Source organism: Anser cygnoides, chromosome 7 (genome assembly GCF_040182565.1).
Source record: "Anser cygnoides isolate HZ-2024a breed goose chromosome 7, Taihu_goose_T2T_genome, whole genome shotgun sequence".
NCBI classification, from domain to species: Eukaryota; Metazoa; Chordata; class Aves; order Anseriformes; family Anatidae; genus Anser; species Anser cygnoides.
In genome coordinates this window covers 29,135,137-29,156,162 of record NC_089879.1, presented here as the reverse complement: position 1 = coordinate 29,156,162, position 21,026 = coordinate 29,135,137, and the positions used below count along the sequence as shown (strand labels likewise).

General features: G+C 42.9%; 1 protein-coding gene and 1 long non-coding RNA gene across 2 annotated transcripts in view; one reads left to right on the top strand and one right to left on the bottom strand.

Annotated features, from left to right (window-relative positions):
• LOC136791239 (uncharacterized) overlaps positions 1 to 21,026 on the bottom strand; it is a 45,417-nt gene that overhangs the window by 7,467 nt on the left and 16,924 nt on the right. The gene's annotated exons all lie outside the window — the stretch shown is intronic.
• On the top strand, positions 5,319 to 13,876 carry LOC106031687 (protein NDNF-like). The gene is made up of 4 exons (XM_013174221.3): positions 5,319 to 6,127; positions 8,262 to 8,457; positions 10,346 to 10,479; positions 11,595 to 13,876. The coding sequence occupies exons 2-4, from the start codon at positions 8,270 to 8,272 to the stop codon at positions 12,944 to 12,946; spliced, it is 1,674 nt and encodes a 557-aa protein (XP_013029675.3). The 5' UTR covers positions 5,319 to 6,127; positions 8,262 to 8,269; the 3' UTR covers positions 12,947 to 13,876.

Below are 21,026 nucleotides of genomic sequence, written 5' to 3'. Positions count from 1 at the left end.
TTAACTGCACAGGAAAAAAAACACACACACACACATTAGAATAAACAAGGCAGAGTTAACAAGGCACAGAGATTATTTTTCCCCTTCTGGATACATATGTATGAGTAAGTTTTGTATTCCTTCTTCTGTATAATGTAAATATGACTGTCATGAACAGTAGGTCGCTATGACAATTTATGACAAAAGTGGCAGATTTTATTAGATGTAATGTTAACTTATTCATTAAATTCCTACAATCAAACATTAAAATGGATACTATTCCTGTGGGGACAAAATGGAGAGATGAACATAATAACATTATCTCTGCTGCATGTAAAATATTCGTAATTGAGCAGAAAGCCTGATCCCGAATGCTTACAAATATAAGGCCGGGGCAGCAAATGTGATTGGATTTCTTATAATCTAATCATTTTGCTCCATATGTGGCCCCCAATCTGTTTAGGATTGTTAAAATTCCTGGGTATTGTAGTGCCTTCCCCAGAGACGGCCGGGAAGGGCTGAGGACAGCCTGGACCAGATGGGATGCCACTGACTCCAGCCAGCAAAGGCAGAAAAGAGGACAGCGGTTAACTCCTGCTCAGCCGGCCACCACAGAAGATGTCTGTAAGGAAAATTAATGCAGTCCGCTTTCCTGACAACACTGTAACATGCACTTTGTAGCTTAATGCTCCTGGGAGCAAGCCGCTGCAGCCCCTGGGGACACACAGAGCACAGACCAGTAATCACATCCTTCTGAAAAACTGTTCTGTGCTTCAGGTGGAAATTTCGGTTGCTTGTAAATTCCCGTGTAGATGTGAAGGAGGGAGCTCTCCCTGGGGCCCAAGAGGGAAGTGAAATGGTCTAAGTGAAACCAGTACCCACAAGGTGAAAGGCCTCTTGGCCAGATCGAAGGTGTTTGTAAAAACCTTGTGGAGTACCGCAGGATCAGAGATTCTCCCTCCAGACAAGTGAAATTTGGCAGGCCTGTGCTTGATTGAAGAGCAAGAGCCTGGCTGCTCAACATTGCCTGCTGCTCTCCAACTTGTCATTAGGAGGAATTAAACCAGCACTTGAGAACCTCTGCCACAGAAAACACTTGGATGTTCCTTGTTCACAAGGGTGGATTAGTCCTATTCATATGTGTTTAATCCTTTGGCATGTAAAACAAGCAAGACTGTAGCTAAAAACAAAATATGGGAATTATCCTATTAAAATGGCGCACTGATTACGGACAATGCCACTTCTTTCCTTTCTGTGACTTTGGCAATTGAAATCTTCAGCAGCTTCCAGCTGAACTGAAACCCTCACGTTATTAGTCCTTACCTGCCCCAACTGATTCACTGCTTTGAAGGGAATTTTGTAGGTGCTTTCTAAGGCATTTTTAACAAGGCTTAACCTAAAATCCTGAAAGCCTGGGGGTATGGTAAAAGGAAAAGGAAATGAAAGTAGCAGCTCAGGACCTTCAATATGTTTTCCTCTTTAATTCATAAAGAAGCTGTTAGTGTAATACTGCATCCTGGCTGGGACTTGAAGATTCCTACGTTGCACTGAATTTACTCTTGTGGAGGAACAAATTCTGCCACAAAAATAGGGAATTTTCCCAATAAATTTTATATAGTACCCTCAGAAGCAATCTCTTACATCCTGGAAAATCAGAGCTTTGCATAGGAAATCTCCCCTATATCACCTGTACTATTGGTCTCTGGATTCCTCTAACTAACTACTACTACTCTTAAAAATATGGAATAAGAATATAGTGAGGGATAATCGGATTTCCATATTTTTTAGATGGCTGCTTACTAAAAGACCCTTCAAGGCTATCTTTTGTTTCAATAGTATCAGAAAAAAAGATCATTTTCAAGTATAAAGGCAGCAGCACCTTATTCCCTGGCAAGGGACATCTAAGCAAAAAACTTCATCTGCAATTTCAGTATTTATAGCAATTACCACTATATAATCCTCTGGAGAACTTCTTAACAGAGACATACCAAAGAGGGTATGGGTCCAAAATACAGCAGGCCACTGGCTTTTTATCCTACAAAGCCAATACGCGATGCTGGGACAACCCACTAGCTTCCGAAACAACCTATTCCTTTATTTCCTGCTGCAGGAAAATTCCAAGTCTGCTTTTCACTTCAGAGCAATTCCCTGTCTCTCCTGCTTATTAATGCCGCTGAATAGGAACAGACCAGAGCTTTTCTTATCAGACAGGCCTTTGAATGTTTGTGCATTGCCAGAGCTTAACAAAACCTGGAAGAAATATCAGCAGCTGCCCCACGACTGTACACTCGGTGGGCTTTAAGCTCCAGACTTTTGCTTAGGCTTGTCTTTCACAGTTTCAAAGGGAAGTGTGATTTTGGAGCCAAAGCTGTCTAAGAAGATATTTTTTGAGCAGTAATACTAACCATCAGTATGTTAACTTCTCAAGGACCTATTAGCTCTGGTAGCTGTCAAGCAGTGATTCTGACAATCCCTCCACTTGGGAGGGGATTTTTACAGAAATTTGCACCCCCCTTCCATAGCCAGTAGGACAAGTTAGAAGCTAGAGTCTTCTGCCAAGAGGAATGGATTGTAACTTACAGCCGTGGAAAACGCAAAATACATTAGGATGCTATAATCATGCCAACGGATCAGATACGGAACATGTTCAAAAACGTAAGACAGCCACAGCTACTTCCACTCACTACTATGAACACAGGTTGTAAATCCTCATTAGTTAAAAAGATATTTTATAGACAGATATGTAGCGGTATGCCAAAGACTAATTTTGACTTAGTTGTTCATAGAATATATGTGTGTGCACACGTGTGAAAGACAGAAGGGGGGAATATTACTTGCCTTGTAACGGAAAGATTAGATTTCTATTTCCCCATGCATTTTTAATGTGCTTACAGAGTTTCACGAAACAGAGCTCCCTCAGCAGGCCTGGGGGCATAGGGAAGTTGTCTGGGTGGGCAACTGCCTGGGCTACAGCCAGGCCATGATCCAGACGGGCTGTGGATGGGAACACCACTGTCACTGCTCCGCGGTGCATGGTACCGATGGTGGGGACTAGATCTCTCCTGGCCCTTCATGCCGATGCCACCTCCTGAAGAAGGCAGCCTGACCATCTCAAAGGTAGGTTGCCAGCATGAGGAACTTCCTTGTCAGAAATGCTCATGGTCAGTTTTTGCACCCACCTGCCAAGTAGGAAGGCGCTAGCGGTTACAGGAGGTGTGCTGGGCAGGCTGTCCCTCCTGCAGGCTCTGAGCATCGCCCCGAGCATCCTTTAGCAGAGCATCCCCTGAAAGAGCAACCGAATGCTGTGGGCAGGGCGTGCTGTGGGACAGCTGTGAGGGAGTGCAGAACACTCCTCTGGCTTGTGGGATCCTTTACCAGAATACAGAAACCAGGACTACAATTGCTGGAAATACACACCTGAAGTGTCTTTGAGAGCTTCAGGCTAGCTCCCTGATGGTCTGACTTCTTGCTCTGGTTTCATCTGAGTTCCTTTGTTTTTAGTGTTACCGATCTGTTAGCAGAGCTGCTACATAACAGAGTGTAAGGCAAGTCTCTGATGTCAAAGGTGGCCACCACTTGCATTTGAGAAATGTTGATGGCCAGCGGGGTTGGAAAAAGAGCAGGATCCCTTGAACAGCCCTCCTGAAGTCACTGATTCAGCTCTGAGGCACAGCAGGACCTGCTCGTTATAGACTACCATTTTTTTTTTTAATTGAGAAGTCTGTCGTATCAATTTTATGTCAAATCAAGGGTTTGATTTATCCCTGTTGTAACTCCACTGAGTTCAGTCAAGCTCTGTGAGTCATAAATTTAGCTCTTTCTTTCTCAGTAGAGAATATGTAGTTTTTCTTTGAGACTATTTCAGTGAACCTCTAAATCTACCAATGTACATCCAGCAAAGCATGTAAGCACACACACACAGAAAGTATGCGCAAAATCACAGAGGAAGGAATTGGACTACTTCTATAGTAAAGACACCTGTCAACCTCTTCCACCTGACATCCCTGTTGATATTATTCAGCAGGAGACGGAGTGCTCCTTCAAGCATTTAGCTAAAACTATGGACGGTTTTCAGATGCCCATTACTTGCCCTGGAAGCTGAATTCTGCCCTGGGGAACGGCTTGCCTTGAGGGCAGTGGGGAGGTTCTGGGGGGTGAGACAGTGAGCTCACCTCTGCTCACTGCAACTCAGGAGTCCCTCCAAACCTCAGCAACAACATGCCACAGTCCCTGCACTTATGGCTGATACCCTTTCTTTTGTGCCCTTTTTTCATTGCACATTCTTTTGATGCACCTCAACCAACCTACATTTCCCTCTTCCATGCCTGGTCCAGGAACTTACTGAATTTGCAGCACCTTTTTCTCATGCTTCTCCTTCATTAGGAGAATGGTTTGCTTCTGACTAGGTGCTTATATTTTCATTAGTTCATACGGTTTCATTAGTTCCAAATGGACATTTCCTGATGTCTGTTACATGGACATCTTTTAGTCCTGCTTTTTCTAGCTGTCCAGCAAACATCTTGCAAGATCCCTCACTAGCTCCATGGTGCCAAATCTCTGATCATACAGTGTCTGTATCAAGGCTCCCACATGTTGTCCCCTTGGTAAAAGCCCAGTTGCTCAGAAAATCCTTTGTGCAACTAAATTTTAGGAAAGCATTGATAAACAACATCTTAATTTTTCCTATCATCTTCTGCAGTAAGAGTAAACACACTGTAAATGTTTCTCTCCATTGTATCTGTTGATGAGAAAATCTTAGGGCTAGGTTATGTAAAATCTGTGAAAACCTCCTCCTACTTCTCACTCACCTGCCCTTCTTCTTAGCAAGCTTTTAGTCTTGGGAAGGTTTAAATAATACAACTCCAAGTCCAGGGGGACAACGGTAAAGGGTTACTGCAAGTCACTCTCTTCAAACACTGAATTTATTTTAAAATAAATAAGAGGCCTAGCCTCCAGACCATCCTCTGCCTTTGAGCCCCGCAAAGTGCCTGCCCAGAAGCCGATGCAGCTTTCTGGGGCTTGCCCTTCCAAGCAGACCTGAAGAAGCAAAGTAGATGTCCTCACACAGATGAGCCCAGGGCTCCCATCCCGACATCTCAGGCCAAGAGGCCAAGAAGAAACCAGCAGCACACGCGTCCCGGCTGTACCCTGCTCTCGCTCAGCAGGAGCAGGTCTTTTCAGGACCACAGCTTTTCTGCAACTGCTCTGCAGCCCCGATCACAGAAGGAAGCGTTTGTACTGGTTGTAGGCAGTTTCCCATGCACCTTTTCCCTGCTTGCTCCCCCAGCCACAATACAGCCCAAGCACTTTTGGAGTTTCTTCCCTACAAATCCTCTGCCAGAAATCTCCACGGCTCCAATGCTGTAGATTCCCGACAGTCTTCAAAGGATTGCTGATTCCTGCGTGCACAAAAAATGCAGAGCGTTCCCTCCCTCACAGCTCTTCTCCCTTCCCTTCTGTGAGCCAGCCGGCACCTGTTGGGCCACAACCAGCATAACTGAAAGCACACTGGAGAAAGCCTGACACTGCTGAAGCGCTGTGGGCAAGGCGCTTGCACGCTCCGTGGACTTGCTCCATCGAGCTCCTAATGCAAGACATTTTCTGGAAGCAACCGGTGTGCCCCTTGCTGGCTACTAGTGTGGGCTAACAAGGGTTAACCGCTCTCTGTCTCACCCCCTCCTCCTCTGTGCGCTTCTGTCAAAGATCTGCTCCCTGGCCAGCCAGGGCTGGGATTAGGCTATTAGCTGGCTCGCGGACACCCTGTGCAGGAATCAAGCCCCGCTGTCCGGAGGCAGCACACGCGGGCATCGCGCAGCCCTCCCGAAGGAGCTCCGGACCTGAAAGAGCAGCAGGCAGGAGTTGGAAGATTTCAAAATTCTGCAAGTTTAAAATTACCTTTGAAAAGCCCCAACCTAACAAAATATCACAACTCTTTATTTTTTTCTTTTCCTGAAAGACTGCAAGCATTTTAGTTACAATGACTGTTCAGGAGCCATATGGAAAAATCAGTTCTGTCCTGTTGAACTGGTTGCACAGTTGTGGTTTTCATCTGTCTACAGAGATCTGAGAAGTCTATGTTGTTTTATTGTATGCTTTTTCAGCAAAGAAAGCAAGTGGTCTGGGGATCATCTGGCCAGAAACACAAAAGGTAAGCAGAGCGTTTTTTGTGTAACATATTTCAGGAGTCTAGAAGTACACTGTTTGTGTAACTGACTGAAATCAGCCTTCAGGACGATGCTGTCTTTGGGATAAGCTGATTATAGGTTGGTCGGTCGCCTGGTTTGTTTGTTTTCCCTGGACAAGAAAAGCTGAGCTGCTGTGGTGTCAGTGTGGTTGGCGAGATCCTGACATTCAAGCAGCAGATAGACTTTTTTTTTAAAAAATCCTTTTTTAAATGCAAGAAACACGGATTGCATATTCCACTGTCAAAGGTAAAGCAAAATATTTGGAGTTATATTTTTGATGTGTAAGCTATATTTTGACTACAAGAATAACAAAGTGGCAGAGAATTAACTCAGATTCATAAGAAAAACTATTCATAAGGAAAACTGTTTAAAAAAAAACATTAAAACTGATATCTTCTCAACCATTCTTTTGACTTGTTTGGATTGTTATTTAATCTTACATTCAGCCAGGTGCTAAGATTATCACAGACCTTTTGAAAGAGGAAAGGAATATTCTAATTGTTAGGATGTTAAGTAGGACATTCAGATGATCTGGGAGTGATAATTTTAATAATCTCAATGATTCTGAAGATATACATCACTTTGGGAATTTGGGAATCAGTGACGAAAAGTCTTGTACATGGAAGTCTACAGTGTATTCAGTACTACATTTAAATGTGCAGATCTTGAATGGATTTATAACAGAACCGGCTCTTTTATAGACTCATTTAGGTGAATCATAATGATCAGCAGCTCTGCTGAGTTGTAGGCTGAGTGCTGAAGTCAAAAGCACCTTTGCAGACACTGAGAGGAAATGGCTGATCTCAGAAACAAGTAAAAATTACAAAGTATTGAACCTTTGTCTTTTATGTTCTCTTCATCATTGACTGATAATCAGATTCAAGCAGGATCTTTACTCCTTCTTGCTGCTTGTAAGATACAAACTACTCTTCCCATAAAGGGATATTGCTCACAGAGCTCCCTCTGCTTTCCAAATCCCTGAGCTACAGCTGTCACCTGTTTTTAAAGGTCTATTCCCTTCTCTTTAAAGCCTTTCCCACTTCTGTATTTTCCCCTTTCCAAAGCCGGATGTGGCAGAGAAAAAAGGTTGCAAGGATAATCAACAATCTCACATAACAGTGTACTGTCAAAATTTTGTCTGAACTGGAGCCTCCTGTGTAGTTCTGTACAATGTACAAAGAACAGTTCAAATAACATAGGCATTTTCATAGGTGAGCTCTGGAAGTGTTTGAGCAGTGTGTTTTTCTTTCATAGATTTGAGAAGCTGATAACAAAGCCTTTTGACAAAAGGGGGTGGGCATATATGATTTCTGAAACCCAGTAAGGGTGAATACTATAGAGCTGTTACATTTCCAGTGAATAGCAAATGCTGCAATGGTCTGGAAATGATGCAGGTATGAAAGATGTGTAATTCACAGTCTCAGAATGATTTATGCAGCTACCCAAACAGCAAGAAAGTTACCTTCCAAATTAGATGCACACAACTTAAAAAAATTAATTTAGAATCAATGTATGGCTACTTATTCAGGATCTGCCACTTTCCATCAAACAAGATTTCACCCAACTCTGAATAACTTATTTTGATCTTCCTTACATATACCTATAGTCATGAGAGATGTGCAGTCTGTATGAAAAAAATTAAATGACCTCTGACAGAAAACATGTTTGGGATAGTGACCGCCTGTGAGTTTTAAAATAAGTTCCATTACAAATAACCTGGCTTTGAATTTAGTAAATGAATATTATAAACCAGGAAAAATTTTAATGTAATTCTCCATTCATTCCATCAGCAATGAAGTTGTTTTTTTTTTTTTTGGCATGATATTGCATTTGTGATACACATAGTCAATGTAGATATATGTATGTAATCCTATAATTAAAGACTTGACAGCAGCTTCTACCATTAAATCTTTGCAATGAGATCTGAGAAAAATATTTCTCTGTGAATTAAAAGCAATTCAGCAAAGTGGAAAGTGGCTGTTTGAATGCCTGGCTTGCTGTGATTATGATCAATATCACTAATGGAACAAAAAGAGGTCACTGATTTTCTCCCTCAAGACAGCAGTTTACGTTCACTTTTGTCATTTCACTTTGCAGTACTGAAGATGTCTTGGTGCTGGTTTTATCTGCCTCTCCATCTTCTCATGGCTGCTTGCTTGTGTCATTCCATTAAAGCACCCACCAGCAGTTCGCAACAGAGCTTCAAGAGCAACCTCTTCAACTTCTACCACTCTCTAATTCTTGCCGATGGTAAGGAAACCACAATTCACCTGCTGAAGGATATCCCTAAAAGGTAAGAGCAAGTCAGGTACTCCTGTTCTCAGGTACTTCCCCTTTCCCGTGACACCAGTAGCTGCACACTACCAGCACAAGTCAAAAGTCTGCAGAGCTCCATCAGTATCCACTGAATTTCCTGAGACACACCATGCTCCGTTTCTGTCCAGCTCAAGTGTCCTCCGATGTTTGTTATTTTGCCCAGTCTGGAGACCCCCAAGACAAAGTTCAGGTTCACATACGCACTGCAGGCAGCTTTCTGTGGTGGTACAGAACTGGGGGGCTCCAACAGCAAACAGCTGTCGCATAAACAACCTGGCTTCAGAACTGCAGACACATCATCCTTCCTACATTGGCTGTAAAAGACAATTTTACCAAACTAGCTACCCCAAAAATCAGTAGAACGCGTATACAGACTTTTCTTATTAGAAGAACTTCTGTCAACATCCTGCATGCTAGAAAGGTTTCAGATGAATGGAGCTATTGCTAAGATCAAATATGCTTTTTATGTGGAAATTCCAGATTCCTCACTTCCTCCAAATAGCTGCAAAATTTGGTGCCTTATCTAAATATTACAACTGGCACTGCATATTAGGCAGGAAAGGCTAACTGATCTGCCTGTTTAAGAAGAGAGACACTTCAATTGGTTTAATCAGAATCCTTTGAACAGTGACCAGCACATACAGATTTTGATGTACATCTGAGCAGAGCAGTCATGGAGCAGAGGATGAGCCAGATGGTTTGGTCTTGATACACACTGCAAAGACTGGAACACAGCACATTACATAACATGATGATGCTCACAAGAGCAAAACTAGAAGCTCTCCTTTTTGAAGGGAAATAGGTATTTAAATCTCAGAACAGTGAATTATGCTGTACTATTGTGACATAACATTAAGGTTTCTACTAGGAATAAAAAAACAACAAAAAAGGCAGTGTAGCATGATCAGGTAAGAACCTTATGAGACCCGAAGTCATCCAAGAAGGAAATCAGATGACAAAATTTGGCTTAAAAGACTTGAGAATGTGGAGCTGTTTCCAGTGAAAGTTAACTCCAGACCAGTAGCCACATCCTGAAAGCAAGCCAGACCTTTAGGCTGACATAATCCATCCATAATGAATAGGCTTGTCTCGCCAACAAACAAAATTACAATTGCCTACATTTAACTGCAGAGTGAGTGACCCAAGTCCAAACATTTTTGTGGCTGTACACTGTCAACGTTTACGGAAACAACAAAAAAAACAAAAGAGTGAGACAGGAGGCTGGGCTTTACTGTAAATAAGGAGGAATAAAAAATTTACTGAGTAGACTGAGGCCCCTTGCTACTATTAACACACAGCAGCCTCTGTCACAAAAGCAAGTTAGAACAGAACTGTCTGAACCTGCCATTGATGCCTGATAATCTCCAGGACTGGCTAAAACTATTTAATCTTCATCTTACACAGATGAAGTCCTAGATATTCAAGCAGATATGAGCAAACTCAGAGCTTTCAAAGAATTCCAGACAGGAAATCTGGGGGGAAAGTGTACCAAATTGCCCCAGAGTTAGCCAACGAGTGGTTATCTATAAGGCAGCTTACCACGTTCATCATCCAAAATAACCAGGTAAGTACTGAGATATGCTGTTCACCTGAAGCATACTAAAATTCAGTGGGAAAAAAATACTGCCTGTGCTAAGTGGACAAGACTTCCAGCAACGATTTGTGAATTAGAAAAAATCACAGCGTATGTTCTTCCCACAGCTGAAAGGTTCAGACATCCTGCAACTGAGATGCATCGTTTTTGATGCACCTCAAAAGGGAGCAGTCATCTCTACCCACAGTGGAGTGACCACATCAGAAGGGACACTTAGTGGTAGACTTGAATTTCTTGAAGCTTTCGCTCTATTTCTAATCCACGTTTACAGGTACTACTTTGTTCTGGAGGAGGGCAGAGCTCTGGCACCTTTCTCAATAACAGTGACCCCCTGTGATGTTCCCATCGAATGGAGCATACTTGTGCACAAGGCTTCAGCGAGCTTCCTTGGAAAAGTAGCACAAGGTAAGACCTTCAGCCTGCCTGAGCAGAGACAGAGAAACCCTAAGATTTTCATAAGGAGTGTTGTTACAGAAAGTTTGCCACAAGCTTAAACATCTCTAAACTCTACCATGGAGAGGATGCCCATGTCTCCATAGGCGATATTCGCAGTCCATGGGATTTTGCCATCAATTCAAGTAAATTAGAGATTACATCTATAAATATCAAAATCTCAGGGTAATATTTGGGAACCACAGTGGGTGTTTCTGGTACCACAGACATGGATCAGCTTCATGAACTGTTTGTTCTTTCCCTGTCTTCCCTCTGTAATCTTGCCTTCTGTGACAAAGCTAAGCTGATAGCAGTAACATTATGACATTGCAAAACACACTGCTTGTAGCCCTGGATCTCCATGTGTTTTTAAAACCAGCTTCTTCCTAAGGAAATCTTGCTATACAGCATTATCGAGGCAGGCTTTCCAGTCAGCCCAGCCAGAGGGAAGAGCTGTCTCGGATGTTTCTCTGTGGCTTAGGCCACCTGAAACAGTCATTGTCTGGTTTATCTCCCAGTGATGTGCAGAAGATTTAGCCATTTGATCTTCCAGGAGTACTTATCATGGCAGTGGGCATTATCCTGACTTTAGCCTATGAGGAAATTCCATTTTTTTCATGATTTCTGGAATGATTTTTTAAAAAAACTAAGATCTAAAAGCTGCCACTGTCAGACAGATAAACCTAACTGAGGAGTTCAAATATTGTTCTTTTAGAAGTGATGTTTTTCCTCTTCATAGGAGACAGAGGCACAAAACCAAAACTCCTTTCACAGAAGATGAGTCTCCTTGAAGAAAAATACCTAAATAAAAAGCTAGTGGAAGAAGAAAATTGTAGGTGTATCAGGCACAATAAAGTTCAAGCTTGTGCAAGCTGTGGTTTTATAGTCTTTTTGAAAACAGTTCCACGACTGCACTGTTAAAATAAAAGCCACTCAAATTTTCTTTTAATAAATTGCCAGTAGCAAACAGCATCTTTAGCTATAATTATTTTCAGGAAGGTAGAAAGTAGGACACAAACAAGGAAACCTAAGCAATGTGCTTTGACATCTATGAAAGCAAAAGTTACACGTCTGCTTTTTGCTTGCAGGTGACCATGATACAGATGATGTCTCAAAAGCCCAGAAGGCTACAAGCTTTGTGTCAACCATTTTCAACTACAAGGGAAATTCTGTAGAGACTTACATGGGCATGTCTTCTCATTCTGCCCTCTACATGCTGGAGTTCTTATCCACCGAGCGTGATACACACATCACCGTGTACTTAACTACGGACACAACATCTGGGAACCTCTATCCAGAACTGCCACTGGATCCACGCTTAGATGTGATTGGCATTGGCCATACAACAGTGACTCTGGCCTGGAAACACAGTCCCTCTGTCTTGCAACATAGAGAAAACATACAGTACTGCCTTCTAGTTAATGAAAAGCACAATTATAAGAGTTTGTGTGCTGCTGAGACTGCAATCAGATCCTCTGGAATGAAACTGCCAGCTACCTTAGCCTTGTCTCTCTCTCCATACCTTCTTGAGCCACAGCAGGTGATGATATTGTCCAACAGTGAGCTGAGCATCATCAACAGAGTGAGCAGTGGGGAAGTCAGGCAGATATGCATGGGTACCAAGAACACTTACACTGTGCCCAATCTCAGTCCCAGCACTCAGTATTATTTTGATGTTTTTGTTGTCAATCTCCTCACGAACGCCAGCGCTGCTTACACTGGGACATTTGCAAGAACTCTGGAAGAACCTGAACCTAAGGTGATGGAGCTGAAAGATGGGAAGGTGATTCAGGTTGTCCTGGATGGAAAAAAGCAGAAATTCCACACACTGCAGTACCAAGCAAGGCACAAGAAAGTACAATTTACCTTTCAGTTGTGTCGTGGTCAAGTACGGGTTCACATAACAAAGAATGGTAAAACAGTAGCATCAGAAAACATTTTGGGACTGAGATATTTGTCACTGAAGGGAAAGCTGCTGGACACGTACCTGGTGCAGCTGAGGTCCACAGAGGAATCTAACTCTTCTGTGAAAGTACAGGTCTCCTCTCAATTCAACAAGCCCTTATTCCCACTTCTTCCAGAAAGCTTAAAAATCAAGTCTTTCAGCAAACTGAGGACCTGCAATTCCATCACCATTGCCTGGCTAGGAACACAAGAGCAGAGCAAGTACTGCGTGTACAAGAAAAGGATTGAAGAAGATCAAGTGTGGATGGAACTGCGGAGCACAGACAGGTGCTCTGGACCTGAATCTCGGCACAAGTCAGAGAAAGTGCTGTGCAAGTATTTCTATGATGTCAATCTCCAGCGAGCTGTCACCACTGAGACCATCAAAGGGCTGGATGCTGGGACACTTTACTTGTTTGATGTTTATCTCATTGGGCCATCTGGCATCCCTGTCAGATATCACAGCAAAGTTGTGAAGACCAGGAAAAAATGCTGAAGGTTCTTCACAAAATGTTTTGGAATGAATGAAGACTTATCAAAACCTATGCCAATCCATGCCATAGCCCGTACGGTTTAATATATGTTGACAAAAAAAATCTAAAGCTGTGAGATTCTGCAGAGGAACGATCTTAGGTTAGACCATTACGCTTACTTGTGCATCTTCTCCTGCCTAAGTTTTTCTCAGCTGTGTCATTCACAACAAAAACAAACTTGAAATAAATCCATGTACATGGAAATAAAGTACCCACAATTCACCCATGAGAAATAGCTCAGTTACCTAAAATGCTTCTGAAATCCAATACAAAAGTGATGGGAAATGCCTCTTAAGGAGCACACATCATTATTGTTGAAGTCTCACAGAGTTTTCCACTACATGTAACTCCATCACTTAATGAAGAACTGAGACATCCCACAAGTCAGACTGTTTTGAGAAATCAAACTTCCCTGCTGCTTGAACAGTTTGCAGGGATGGAGACAAAAAGAAAAAAAGCCGCAGAACTAGTGTCAAGCAGCAACAGCTCTACAGCTCAAGTAGTGCAGGCTGAAATACTTTCCCTGCTGCCTGCACATTTGCTTGATTTTCACTTCTAGAGAGAAACTGTGCTTGGGGACAAAACGTGGGCCAGAAACTGCTTCTGCATCCAGTTTTGCTGGGGAGCATACAAATACAGTGCTGTGCTGCTACCCACTGAGGAAAGGAATAAGTAAGGAATCCTACCATTTCCTTCCCAGTAAGGAAAGAGTTTTTTTTCAATCTACAGCTTCTGATATCAAGCCCATGTCTATTCTTGTGACTCCTGTGTGATATACTTGCTCTTTACATTCCCAATCCAGCCTGTATCAATGAATGCGTTGCTTTAGCAAAAAAGTAAATGTGGTTTTCCTTTTAGATATCATGGAGGGAGAAATATTTGTAGTAAAAAGCCTGACAAACTTTTGTCTTTGTTTCCTTGATTACCTTCCTTAGATGATACGAGAAAGTAAAAAAAAAAGTGAAGAAATTAAGTCTTGATAAAAAGCTTATCCTATATTTCAATTATCAGCAGAAAATATTTTGCATATAGGTCTGGAATTTACATATATAGAAATATAATGTCACTGACCCAGTGGTTGCCAGAGAAGTCTTGCCTGCTGCAACCCTTTTCTCTGCAATTATATTAAGCAAAGTTATAAATATATAATAATTATAAATAATTCCATTATTGTACATTTCAGAAGTTCACTTGCAATCCATGATCTTCAAGGTTGTAGTTTACTCTGAATAATTACCTGCAAGCATCCTTGGAGGCACTTGGTAGGGACTGCTCTGTGCATTCACATAGGATTATGCATTTCCCGCTCCAAAGACTCCATAACATCATGCTAAAGGGGCAGGTTGCCCAACCCTTGCACAGCACATCCTGTACCTTAGCAATCTCATTCCCAGAAGAAGGGGTCTGGCCTTCCCATGGGATCAGCTGCAGTATCTGGGCTTTGGCTGGGCTTTAAATTCCTGCGGGCACTACTCTAGGTGGAGCAGTTCCATGGCAGGAGCCATGTGCTGTGACCCCCTCCCTACACTCCGCAGGCCTTTTGGCTAATTACAGGGGCTGGCAGCTGCATCGCCTTTTTCCAAGCCAAGCCTTCTCTTCATTTTGCTCCAGCCAAAATGAGCCTGAGCTCAAAGAGCAACAGAGGTCACCTCCACTTGGAAATCTGTGTTTTCTTCTGCCTTCCTCAGTCATTTATATTCTGAATGAACTTCACTTAGATGCCCTACAAGCCATTAATAACCAGAATAACAACAGTGGAATAGGAAGTATTTTGCACATAGAACATACTGTTAATTCTCTGCCCCTAGCCTGTGAGAGCATTAACCCTTACTTTTGTCCTGTATACAGAAGTGTCACAAACATGTCTCTGAAAGAAGACTCGTGCGTTGGCACCCTGCCTGATACCAGTGCCTCTGCTGAGGAATATCCTCCATAACAAAACTGACTTGGGACTCCTCAGCAAAACTTTGGTTTAGGGCTGCAGCCAAGAAGTCTGAGGAAGGGATCTTTATGGGAGCAGTGACTGCTGCTGCTGGGAGGGCTGAAGCCAGCCCCCACTCACAGAGGAGCTGCCAGCCCCATATCCATAAGCAAAGGCCCCAGCACACAGGAGGCAGTGCTGAGCTGCAGAGAAGAGCATGCTGTGCTGTCAAAACCCTTTGCCTCTGTTACAAGCAGAGCAGGCAACCCACCCTCAAGGTAACAGCCCGCATTGCCCACATGTGCAGCCAGGCATGGCCTGTAACAGAGCCCAGGAGCAGCAGTGAATATTCCTCTCCATTGATCCTTCCACAGCGATTCACCTGGGTGCACCAGCCTGCAAAGCTCTGGTGAATTCTCCCATGCCCGCACCGTGCTCAGAGGCAGCCCTGGGGTGCAATGGTTTAAGTCAGGCACCACCTCGCTCCCTGCTGCCCTGGGAGTGAAGCCATGGAGGACTGCCCATGAGGAAGTCAAAGGCACTGCCTAACACCACTGGTGCCCCCCCTGCCCCTACCAGCTGCTGTGTGCAGCTCCCAGTCTGGCACCGAGAAGCTGCTCGTTCCCTTTCAAAGCTGTTTGTCATCTTCCCATCTTCTCTCCCTCCCTTTGGACTAGTTGTTGGCTACTGCAGCCTCACCACGAACACTTCCCAAGTCACATTTCCCTCCTTTCTTTCTAAGCTTTCTGCACAGTCTCTTGATGAGATTTTGAGGAATCTGTCCCCTCAATCTGAGTTGCATAGAAAACGCAGACATCTTCATGAAGATTTCTAAAGTAAGGTTTTGCTTTTGTGGATCACTTGAACCAAGCACTCAACAGCTTTATCAAGCAAAGATATTTTTCCTAGTGTTCAGTGGTTGGTCCCAGCTTGCATGCTTCCAGCTATCATATCTCAAGTCCTGCCACAGCTGACATCAAAGCCTGAGGTCATACATCGCTGCCCAGCATTTTTACAGAACTGCTCCCATTTCTAAGTCACCACTCCACATGGCGAGCAGTAGCTGGGGCCACCAAAAACAGACAGGACAAGTAATAACAGAAGACAGGCTTCATATCCACATCTCCTTCCCCTGGGGGCTCAAGCCTCACAAATCATTATTTGCCTTCTGGATAAGAGGAAGAGTCTGAAACAGTGCAATAATGAAGCACGGACTCTAAGTTTGCCACTGTGTACGCCTGTAAGCCGCAACCCTGTACAGCAAGGGGCTCTTCAGCACTTTCCAGTATTTCATACAACCGCTAGAGACCTTGAAACAACTTAAAACAGTAATAATAGCTCATCTAAGTCATACTTTGAAGTAGACTGCTACCTAAAACCAGCCTGTCACCAGTTTCAAGGACTGATGACATTTATGAGTTTCATACTAACTGACATTAAGAATATTTTACCCTTCCTCTTTCTCTGGTATTTAACAGCCCATGTATTCAACCCTTGCTCCTTCAAGCTTCTTAACAAATGTACATACCCTTCAAAGTAGATCCAGAGGTCTCTTCGAAATTGTTCACTTTCTGTTTACAAATACATCCAGGGATGCATCCACAGCTTGAGCAAAGTAAATATTTTCTTACTTCATCTTCATATCTTTGCATGGCTGTTTTTCCCCGACTAATGTCTTCCCAACCTGAATACTTGTTTCTAGCTTAAAGAAAATGCTAAAAATAGCCTTGCTATTTTGACCCCAGGTGCTGGACTGAAATCCAGCTCACTAATTGCTTTCAAAGACATGGAGCTTGTGTTCATGTACATGTATGCATATCGCCCCCATTTTGGGCTTCATTATTGTAAACTTTTGGAGGGGGGGCAGGATAACGGGAAGAAAAGAGTTTACGAACCTTGGACACTGTGAAGCATCCTGGCCAAATGTGGCTTTGCACAAGGCTTAAAAATCTAGGAGTCAAGTAACATTAATACTGACAGCAAGTCCAAACCAGCGGCCCCAAAATGCCAAAGGGTTTCAAGGGCTGTTAGAGCAACTGAAGCTCTCTGGCATTTAGAAAAAATGGCTAACTCAGTAGCTGAAGACTCCTTCAGCAAACACACAAAAAATAGATTTTATCTTTGGGGATGCAGGTGAACAATAGCTGCATAGCAAATTATTGTTGCCTGCTCTGCCCATGCTGGATTTGAGAAATCAGCACAGTGTGACAAAGGACAGGTGGGCATATGTTTTTGCCTGCAAAACACCAGGTATTTCCTGGACACATCTGTCAGGAAATGTTAAGAAATATTGTTAAAAAAAAAAGCTAAATTTACTAAAAGATGCAAACAGCATGTCACTCTTGCATTGCACCATTCTGCAAGGAGCCATGAAATGCAACTCGAGGAGGAGCCCAGAGGGTGCTGGGCCAACCGCTGCTGGGGTGAGCTGCTGTCCCCTGGCAGCTAATGCTGCGAGATGGTTGGGCATCATGACTGTGGCCAGGGACGAGAGCACAAGAGGGCAGAGTTATGCTGTATACGAGAGGCAGGAATTTGATAAGGCTCACCGGGAGCAAATATTTTCTCAAATTTAATAAGCCAAGCATCTTGCTGATAAGATTAAGGCAGAAGAGACAGAAGAAAACACAAGGAGCTACTAATGTTTTTAAGTCTGCATGTTCCCAGATCTTTTAATTGTTTAAAGCTGAAGGGTACAAAAAAGTGATGGTTGAGGAACAAAAAAAAAAAAGACATTTGCCGAAAGGATTAACACCAGTGTGCCCAGTGCTCCCAAAAGGTTAAAAACTGCCATCACTGAAGGAGTCAAGACTCCTATAACAGAGATACAGTGGCACCAAGGACAGTCTCATTTGGTATGTTTAAGGTGGTGAGTTACATTTCAGGCATAACCTGCCCAGCATGTGATCCCAAGCATCCCCTGACTTTTCCTTTACTGCTCTTGCCTTTTCTCACCAACACCACTCTTAGCAGGGACTTACCTCCCACCCAAGCTGGGTGTCACACCAACACTCTGGGACACCACAGGAGACATTCATCACAGACCCCAGTTTGTCAGGTGTTTGTTCTTCAGGGATTTTGCTCACTGGTTATCTGTCCTCAGGAGATCCTTAGAGGATATGCTTCCAGGGACTAAGGATGATGAGTCTTTGGCTAAAGAGCCATCCCTGGAAAACTGTATACTGCTCCTGTGCTGCTCTTGCTCTGAGGAAGGCTCTCTGCAAAGCTGTTCCCCTACCTCACACTTATGAAAGTAGTCAAACAAGGCTTGCCTGCCCTGAGATGAGAACAGATTAGACACAGGAAACAAGCACCAGAAAGTGTTGTGTCTTTTTGCAGTTACTGGCACAGTAGTGACACAGGCAGGGCTCAGAGGAAGACTCGGGAGTTTGAAAAGTCTTTCAGACTGCTGTAGTAATTTACTCTGAAAGCAGAACCTGGTAGGAAAGGAGACCTTCCAAGGCAAGGGTCAGGACAGAAAAGCATGAAATATCTAAAGGTAATGAGGTAAAGGTTGAGTTTGTTAGAAGCTTCTAAGAAAAGGAAGGGCCTTGCTGCAACTACATTTCACATCCTGCTCCCATTTGTTGAGCTTCTCTACTGATTCATTTCTGTCCCTGAGGTTCAGTGCCAGCATACAAACTCGCTAAGCCTCTAGTATTCCTGTAGCTCATGACTCATACAAGTAGGAGAGCTCAGCATGCAGTCTGCACTAAGACTATGACTAAGGAAGTACTCAGCCTCCTTTAGAGGCTTCTGCAAACAGCCACACAGAGCACGCTTAAGGTAGAGTGCTGTAAGTCAAGGATTTCCCATCTAACAGAAGCGTTTAATACAATAAAAACAAAATCACCACAAACTTAGGACACAACCCATCTCTTCTCTTTCCAGTGTTCTTAGGAAGGTGAGGCTGTAGCAAAACCACATTTTCCCTTCTGCTCTCCAGCTCAGGTTCTCCAGCCATTTCTAAGCTCCTAGGTTAATTACTAAGTTGGAGGTCAGCCATCTGAGTAGATCCCAGTTACATGGTTGCAGAGAAGCAACTTTTCTGCCACGTCCCCATGGAGGGTTTTGTAGGCATACCACAGAGGCAAGCACAACTAGCAACTTGACTGGCTTCCTAGGCCTCACCAACAAAGTCAGAAGGATTTGTGGCTGAACACTGCTGGCACCTGTTAGAAAATTATTTCAGGTGAACATTTCCGCATGCAAATAACTGGCATTGTGATATACTAAGTGCATCTGTAAGATGTATAGGTGGGATCTGTAAGGCCTTCTCCTTAACCTATCTTCATAAAAACTATGCTCTAAGAAACCTGATATGACATTGGACAGTGGCATCTACAAATGTCACATCATCCCTGAAAAATGGGTGCTCTAGGCAGTACTAAGAAAGGGAGAGAAAGCTTTCCACACTCACCTAGACACACCAGGCTCCTCAACAAAGCCATACTTTCAAAACTAATTGAACTTGTCTTGGGAGAAGTTAGCCATAAGTAGAAGGTGCAAAAAACTGGCATAAAAACTCAGAAGACATTTCTGACAGGAAATTAAGTGTACTAGTCAGAGTTGAGCTTTCCATAACCTCAAACAACTGAAGCTACCAACAGACAGCACTGCTGGTTCACACTGTTTCCAACAGGTTTGCACTATGGGGATAAAATAACTACTGCAGGATGAGCAGAACTATTGCTATTCACTGCAGTGGTGCCACTGTTTATCTCCAAATGCTTCAGCCTCTGAACTCCTATAATGAACAGTTCCTTCCTTCACCTTTTCTCATTCTTAATACGTAGAATGCAGGTGTACATGTGAGCTACAATACCCAGTTGGGAAACAAATTTAATAGCATCTTGGGGAGATCAACATCATTATCTGGGACCAGCTTCAAGCTTTTTAAACATGAGTTGACAGTGGAATGTCAGCTGCAGATTTATGAAGGATCACGAAAGCAGGAACAAAATTCTTACAAAAAGCAGGAAGGCTCAAGATGTTGACTGTATACAGAACGAGTTTTAACTTGGGGTATTATTTGGGCTTTTTTTCAGATAGAAGGATCCCAACTGAAGAGGAAGCCAATATTAAGCACTGACTGTAAGCAGTGCCTTTGAGGACAACAGCAATCCACAATTACCCAGAGAGAATGACTCCTTTATCTGCAGTTCAGGGAAGGAATCAATTTTATTATTGGATTGACCTAAAAAATAATCAAGGATTTGTGTTCAGGCAGTTAGTTTCATAACTGGGCCAAAACCTCTGGTTTTGTAATGTGGCACAATCCTTTGAAAGCCACATTTCCAAAAGCATAGTGCCAGTTTCTCAGCTGAGACTGGGAACCCACAAATTGGCCAGACCATCAGAAGCGCTTTGCACATATCTCCTATTGGGACAAAATCTTTTAAAATCTGCCCATAAGTCAATGAAACCACAATGGTTACATCTGCAAACAATTTGACCCATATTTTCCCTAGTCATGATTATGCAAAGGGAAAAAATGCCAGTTCTATAGCAACTGTTTAATCCCTGTTATCCATACATACTGACCCTAAACCTATAATACCTGTGAGAGAACACACTGGGATTTTGTTTGTCCCAAAATGGAATCACTAGCCACAGAGGAAAACAAGTCACTTCCAACCCCAAAATACAACTATTTCACAGCAAAAAAAAAAAAAGACTGTATAACTTTGTCCACAATGAAACTTCTAGAGAAGTAATATCACAACTCCTATTTGTGCAAATAGTCTGTTTGCAAGTGTAGGCTATTCTTGAAGAAAGGACTCAAAGATAGAGAATCGAAAGATGATTCACAACATTAAAAAAAAATCTGTAAATCTATTGTTCAAAACCAGACAGAGCGGAAGTCAGCAGCTCATGTTGCAGTGGGTGCAGTTACTTCTAACTACAGTAACTGACAATTGCATTATTTTAATAGCCTTCTGAGACTCAAATTGGCAGCAAACCTAATATTTCAGCTATTTGGATAAAACTGTTTTTGCCTCTAGGGTATTGTTGTTTATTTGCCTCAACTCTATTAATTCCTTCTTAACCAGGTATTCAGAAAATGTGTGATAGCAGAATTGATCAGTCGAAACATACTGAACATTCTTTTCCAGACGATT

Bases quoted from the DNA above. Each gene is read 5' to 3' on its own strand.
- LOC106031687 (XM_013174221.3), top strand. From the start codon at position 8,270: ATGTCTTGGTGCTGGTTTTATCTGCCTCTCCATCTTCTCATGGCTGCT. The intron at 8,458-10,345 runs GTAAGAGCAAGT...CCACGTTTACAG, and splicing joins CTGAAGGATATCCCTAAAAG to GTACTACTTTGTTCTGGAGG. The intron at 10,480-11,594 runs GTAAGACCTTCA...TTTTGCTTGCAG, and splicing joins CCTTGGAAAAGTAGCACAAG to GTGACCATGATACAGATGAT.